Source organism: Bison bison, unplaced genomic scaffold (assembly GCF_000754665.1).
Source record: "Bison bison bison isolate TAMUID 2011002044 unplaced genomic scaffold, Bison_UMD1.0 scf7180017864474, whole genome shotgun sequence".
Classification (NCBI taxonomy): Eukaryota; Metazoa; Chordata; class Mammalia; order Artiodactyla; family Bovidae; genus Bison; species Bison bison.
The window spans coordinates 8,159,730-8,167,185 of record NW_011495035.1 but is presented as its reverse complement, the minus strand read 5'-3'; the positions used below and the strand labels follow the sequence as shown (position 1 = coordinate 8,167,185).

Below are 7,456 nucleotides of genomic sequence, written 5' to 3'. Positions count from 1 at the left end.
GAGCAGCCTGAAGTCTTAAAGCTTGCCACACTTTGTGGTATTGCATTAGTTTGCTACTGCTAATGTAACAAAGTATGAAGTAAGTATGGCTGAAATAGAAAAATCTTATTATATGATAGTTCTGTAGGTTAGATATCTGATACAGATCTCTGGGTTAGAATCAAGATTTCACAAAGCTGGTTCCTTTCTGGAGCCTTTAGAAGAGAATCTACCTTTTTCACTTTCTTTGACTCATGATTCCTAATTTCCATATTTAAAGCTAGCAAAGCTGCATGTCTCTGACCATTTTCCCATGGTCACATCTCCCTCTGATCACAGCCAGGAAAGGTTCTGTGATTTTGAGGACTCATGTGATTATACTGGGCCCAGGTTGATAATCCCAGCTAGTCTCCCCAAAACAAGGTTCTTAATTTAATCACATGTGAAACCCTTTTGCCATGTAGCAAAGGACATTCACAGCCTCTGGCATTAAGACACAGATGCCTATGTGGAGCCATTTTTCTGCCTTTCTCAGTGTATAAAGCTTAGAACCTGATAAACACAGACTGAGATCAAGTACAAGATGAGATAACAAAGAGGAAACACTGTAAAGACCAACGCCAGAGTAAGATAATTTTTTTAAATGTCAAAGAGATGTGTTTTCAATTCTATCTTTCTCATCTTACAGCTATGAATATTTTCTCCGTTCCTAGAGCCTGATCAAGTCTGCTTTTCTATTCTTCCCTGTAAGTTGCCAGCAATGTTAGAAGCTGGAACAGAGAGACACAAAGACACCATGGGTCTCATTTTTCCAGATCTTGCACAATTCTCCCTTCAGGCTGTGAAGCTAGCTTCTCTTGGAGGGATAAAAGTCTCTGACAACTGATCTTTCTTAAGAATAAATGGCCTTTCAGAGTTTGGAGAGAGTAAGATTCTATGGATAAATTTACCTAGCTCAGATCAATAATGATAATCATATTCTTCTTTAAAGAACACTATTTCCAGTATTTACTCCTCCTGTATACCAGTATTTTTAAATATATGTATATATATATATATATATTTACTTAAAAATATATATTTGGCCTTATAAGTAAAGGAAGTAGAAAGCAATTGTGACTTGCAACTGCTAACATGATCTACCTCACATCTCACTTCTTTTAAGTTATGTTTAAAAAGAATAAAAACAACAACAATGAAAAGTCAGAGTTCACCTAATAAACACTGATGTCCAGTTCAGAACATCCCCTGATGGAATCAAAAGTACTAGAAACTCTCAAAAATGCACAAACACATTAAAAATGCACAAACCATCCTCTATTCAAAAAATGAATTGGTAAACTTTACATTTAGAGGATTTATGTGTGAAATCCGAACGAATGCACTCAATCTATCATCCCTGAATCAACCTGTCACATTGATACAGGAGTCGGGAAAAGCTGATTGCTAATATCAAAAGCTGTAAACAGGTCTGCCTTAGGATATGTAGGGAGTGAACCATTTTTATATCAGAGCACAAGTAGGGAGCACAAAATATGTTAGAACAATATCAGTAAAGTGTTGAATTCAAAAAACCTACTTGCACAGAAGAAAAACAACCTCATGAAAGTATATTAATTGAAATAGGCTAATATTGGCTACATATTCACATGCTATAAATCAGACCCAGATAAATATTTTTCCCACCTCCAAATGTGGGAAATTCTTCCAACTTTGGCAGGTTAACTCAGTTGCTGAGAGTCAAGGAAATGGGTCAAGAATGAAAAAGTTTGCCTACTATAAGAAGTAATTTATGTTCTTTCAAAACGGACTATTCTCAAAATCCTGGCCAGTTACTTTGCAGAATTCTGTCATTATGGGGTAGATATGAGAACACAGCATAGTGAAGAAAAAGAATAATTCTACCATGTCTTAGTCAGTTTGGTGTTTGTTACCCTAGGTTGCACTGGGGTAACAAATACCAAAATCTTAGTGGCTCAACACGATCAAAATCTCTTTCAAAGTATGCTTCGGGTCTGAATGACTCTCCAGGGCAGCTCTTTCTCATGTGGTACCAAGATTTCCAGTCTAGCAGCACCGCTGCTTTGCATAAATCTTTTATAACCTGCTGTGGCAGGAGAGGAAACTCTGCAGAGACAGATATTGGCACTTACATATGTTGACCATTTATGAATATTGGCCATTTCCAGCACTTTTTCCAGAACTAGGCATTGTAAGGCAGCTGGGGGATATACTTTCAATATAACAGAATTGAAAATATTGGCAAGAACTATTGTTGTCTACCACATACAGGTAGGTAAAACCGCTGGAGTGTGTGACGGTGATGGCACCTGTGTGTGACTGTTAGTCCATGAAGAACAGATATAAGGATGTGATGGCTATTCTATAAGATAGGTACTCAGAGCCGAAACATAATTTACCAACTGCTGGTTGTATAGATATTATTTATTCTTGTACAATTTAAATCTTACCAATTCTGATGAGATGAAGTGGGAGAAATGGAGTTATAGCAACTTTGGTCATGGGTATACTGTTGAGAAAATGTTGATCCGCTTAGTTATATGCAGTATGCTTAGTAAAGTCACTCCTGCAAAAAGAATGTTAGATATTGTCAGTATCCATAGGGCAAGAAATGCCTTTTCTTTTTACTTTTATTAACCTTGGATTAGAATATATTGTTGATTAGTTTATTTGGTAATGATAAAATCCTTTATTCTGAAGACATTTGAACTGTTTTCTTTCATGATTACATGAGTTACATCGAGCTATACCCTTTTTTTCTTAATTATTTAAAATGTGGTATTCACTTCTGTTGTTTTATCATTCATTCAACTATTCATCCTGGGTATAGAGGAGAAGCTGGTATAATTCTTCTTAGTTCTAATGGGATGAAAGTTACCAAAACTTTCTGAAGATATTCACAGCCTTAATAGTAATGTTCCATGAAATAAAAATGCTAAGAACACATCAAAAGAAGATGAGATATCAGGTGAGACCTTCAGAACAAACATCCTTGCAATCAGAGCATGATTCACATTTGTAGCCAGGTCCATTCTGTATCCAGTGATCATGTCCTGACTGATGGGAGAGGGAGGAAATGAAAGGTCACACTGCAGAACTGGAAGGTTTGTGTAGTGTGCTGACAGCATGATCTTCATCTCTATGTAAATCTTCTTATAACTTAGCTCCTTTGAGTGGATTGGAGATATTTCTTTTCAATTGTTGTTCTGTAAAATAAGGTCAATGAGTTTCATGATGTCAATAAACTTTCCCATAATTCTGCAAGCCAGTTTGGTCTCTGTAGAGAGTTTGTATTGTCTGCGAACAACTGAGAAAGTCTATGGCATCTGTAACATAGGATGGATATAAGAAGTAGGAATGACTCTCTAACTGTACAGGAGCACTCACATTTATTCAATAAGACATTTTAACTGCCCTTTCCCCTCATTCCTTCATATCTTTCCTTTTTTCCCCTCTTCCTGCAACAAATTATTACTTAAAAATTTATTGTGTACAAATCCCTATGCTAGATACAATGGAATTTGACAAAAATGGTTTAGATAAGTTCCTTGATATGAAGGAATTTATGTAAAAATATTTTTTTCCCGCCAGGACACTGTCTACTTTCTATTCCAAAGCCCTGTCATGATGTTACAGTTAAGTCCTTGGAATTACATAGAGGTTTCCATTTAAAGCTGGATTTTGAAAATAGTAAAACAAACAAAAAACAAGTAAGTTTTTCTCTGGCTGTTTTTGTTTTGGCAGTTCAAAGTGTAGGGTTTGAGAAAATGTTTGCTTTATGGACCTATGTTTCTGCAAAGAATCTATGGTGTCTATATTCCGTGAACATTTTGAAACATGTGTTTTGCTTTGCAATTAAAGACCACTGCTAGGCATTTATTTTCTTTTTTTCCCTCCCTGAATACTCTTAAATAATCTTGACTTTTAATTCATACATCATAGAAGAAGTTACTTACTTGGAATAAAAAGTGATTAATGACATAAATGGTCAATAAACATTCTATAGTCATCCCTAGGGAAAGAACACATTCAGAACACTTTCCTTCTATTTTCCTCACTTGAAAAGATTGACATACTGTGAAAGTCTAGTTAATAGTTGTTAGCATTTCTGAAAGTCAACGAAGTGAATTAGAGATATGTGGAATTATTTGGCAGAATTTCAGACTCTCTGATCCACTAAATAACACAGAGTTTATTGTAGCAAGACCTTGTTTAAGAATCATGTCATTTCTTCCTCCTGGAAGGCTTGCTTTCTTTAGCCATTCTTTTCTTTTTTTAAAGAACTTAAGAACTTATTAAAATTGAAGTCAGTGTTGTGACACATGTTGGATTAGTCACGCCAAGTTTAGGGAAGCTGTATGATGGAATATGACAACTTCAGAAACTTGACAAGAAATGCAAAATGAAAGATCCGTCTTAAATTATTTTTAGCAGAAATAAGAAAAAAAGAGATATTTACAATCATGAAACAAGTTTGAGTGAATGTTCCTCATACTTTTCAGCAGGGACTATAGACGGTGTCCTTATACCATTAATTGCATGGGTAACTGGTGTTAAGACTCACTGTTGGGTACAGATAGCTCATTTGCATTTTGACTCTGTAGTAAGAGGTACTGCTATTTATAGTCATTAAAATGCACATAATATGGTACTTAGAATTGTCATAACATGGAAACCACTGTGAGGCATTCCTATGAAGCTGCAAGTAGGTCGTGTGATTATTGTTATGAATGTCAAACTATATAATACATTCACTACAGACTAGTCAGTGTTTCTCAAACTTTAACGTGTACACAAGTCACCTGATGGGATGCATATTTGAGTTCAATATTATCAGGATGGGGACTGGGACCTGGTGTTCATAACAAGCTTCTAAGTAATGCTGATGCTGCCACTCATCCTTGAGTAGAAAGGAAGTAAATCTTATGTGACCAGAGTTATGCAGAGAGAAAAATCCCCCTGGAATAGCAAGACTGTGCTGTGTGGTGAAAAAGTCCGTCGGAAAGGGACTCATTAGGCAAGTAAGTGTGGATTAAAAAGAGTGACTTATTGCAGTTCCTATCATTAATGCCCATCCAAATCCTGTCTAGCCTTCCCAGGTGGGTGCAGTGGTAAAAAATCTGCATGCCAATGTAAGAGATGCAAGAGATGCGGGTTTGACCTGGATTGGAAGATCCCTGGAACAGGAGATGGCAACACCCTCCACTATTCTTGCCTGGGATATCCTATAGACAGAGGACCGTTCCAGGCCACAGTCCATGGTTTGTGAAGAGTCAGATACAACTGAACAACTGAGCACCTTACAATGTACTGCCCAGTGTATTCTGTTCCACACACCCCACACACTCTGGTTCCATTGCCAAGATCATGTATATTGTGTAAAGATTGCATTGGGGTAACTCTGATTCAGTTACACATTTGGGTTATTTATTTTATCACCTGATTCTCTGATCACTAGGAAATTTTTCTATTATAATTAATCTTCTCATGTTGGATATTTAGGAAGAGAGAATGAGGTTAATGAAGTTTGATTAATTAAATGAAATTTCTCTTTAAAAACAAATGATTTATAATAGAAAGAGAATCTGATGATCAAAGAATGTTGGATATTCCTGTATCTCTGACTGTAAATTTTTACTTAAAATTATCACAATGGTATTTGGTCAGTCTCATAGTCTTCGTTGATGTGGTATCATGCAAAATGGATCCACTCATGATGAAGCAAGCAGTTCTCAGTCTGAAAACCTGATGGTTGATCCTAGAACAAAATGGCTACAAAGTTCACTGGGGAAAAAAAAAAATTAAAATGTTTAAAGTGAAGAAACTTGTCCTATCAAATATTAAACTCCACTTCTAGGATGTTTAATGAAATATTTTTAATAGGTGAATTTGAGAAAAAAAATCTAGAGAAAATAAAAACAATGCAATCTGAATAATTAAAATGTAGGGTTTTTTTTTTACATAACAAAGGTATATGAAGGTGTAGATTTATATGGGTGCATGCTCAGTTGCTTCAGTTGTGTTTAACTCTTTTTTTTTTTTTTTAATATAATCATTCAGTGATTTATTAAAAAGCATAATACTGGTCAAATATTTTATATTCTCATACACAACATTCCATATAAATGTAAAGTAAACTCATTCACAATAGCTTTCTTTTATTTATATTAAATAAACCCAAAGTTAAGATGTTAACACAGTAGAACAAAATGTTTAAATAGAATTATTTAAAAATATTACACAGCTATACTAGTGACAGTTTTACATTTTTCAATCCAGAGGAAGAAATAACTTTTCCACATGATGAAGTTTTTAAATTTCCTCAAAATGCTAATATTTCAGTCTCTTCGTGATTATACTAGCCACTTAAACTAGGTTGCCCAATGGAATCTCAAAGGAAACTAGACAACAGTTTGAACTGATGAAAAAATACAACATAAAAGTCATGGGATGTAGCTAATGCAGAAACTAAGGGGAAATTTATAACAATAAAAGCATAGATGAGGGGAAAAAAAGGATTTCCAATCAATAACTTAAGTTTCTCCCATAAAAAATATCTTATAAAAGAAGGGAAAATAAATTCAAAGCAAGCAAAATGAAGGTAAAAATAAGACCAAAAATAAATGACTTTGAAAATAGCAAATAAAAGAGGAAAATAATGGAAATCAAAAGCTGGTTCAAAAGACCAACAAAATTGACAAAACTTTAGCAAAACTAAAAGAAACAGAAGAGAGAAGAGACACAAATTGCCATTATCAGGATTGAAAGGGGAATATCATTACAGAACCAACAGAAACTAAAAGGATAATAAAGGAATACTATGAGAGGAACTCAAAAGCCTCTTGATGAAAGTGAAAGTGGAGAGTGAAAAAGTTGGCTTAAAGCTCAACATTCAGAAAACGAAGATCATGGCATCCGGTCCCATCACTGCATGGGAAATAGATGGGGAAACAGTGGAAACAGTGTCAGACTTTATTTTTCTGGGCTCCAAAATCACTACAGATGGTGACCGCAGCCATGAAATCAAAAGACACCTACTCCTTGGAAGGAAAGTTATGACCAACCTAGATAGCATATTCAAAAGCAGAGACATTACTTTGCCAACAAAGGTTCGTCTAGTCAAGGCTATGGTTTTTCTTGTGGTCATGTATGGATGTAAGAGTTGGACTGTGAAGAAGGCTGAGCACTGAAGAATTGATGCTTTTGAACTGTGGTGTTGGAGAAGACTCCCGAGAGTCCCTTGGACTGCAAGGAGATCCAACCAGTCCATTCTCAAGATCAGCCCTGGGATTTCTTTGGAAGGAATGATGCTGAGGCTGAAGCTCCAGTACTTTGGCCACTTCATGTGAAGAGTTGACTCACTGGAAAAGACTCTGATGCTGGGAGGGATTGGGGGCAGGAGGAGAAGGGGACGACAGAGGATGAGATGGCTGGATGGCATCACGGACTTGATGGA

At 35.7% G+C, this 7,456-nt stretch overlaps 1 protein-coding gene across 1 annotated transcript in view; it reads right to left on the bottom strand.

Annotated features, from left to right (window-relative positions):
- Positions 1 to 3,194: 3,194 nt before the first annotated feature.
- Positions 3,195 to 7,456, bottom strand: part of LOC105004419 (E3 ubiquitin-protein ligase RNF180-like) — a 5,554-nt gene continuing 1,292 nt past the window's right edge. The window contains exon 2 of the mRNA XM_010862034.1: positions 3,195 to 3,297. Within this exon, the coding sequence (XP_010860336.1) occupies positions 3,195 to 3,297 (103 nt within the window). The remainder of the gene's footprint in view (positions 3,298 to 7,456) is intronic.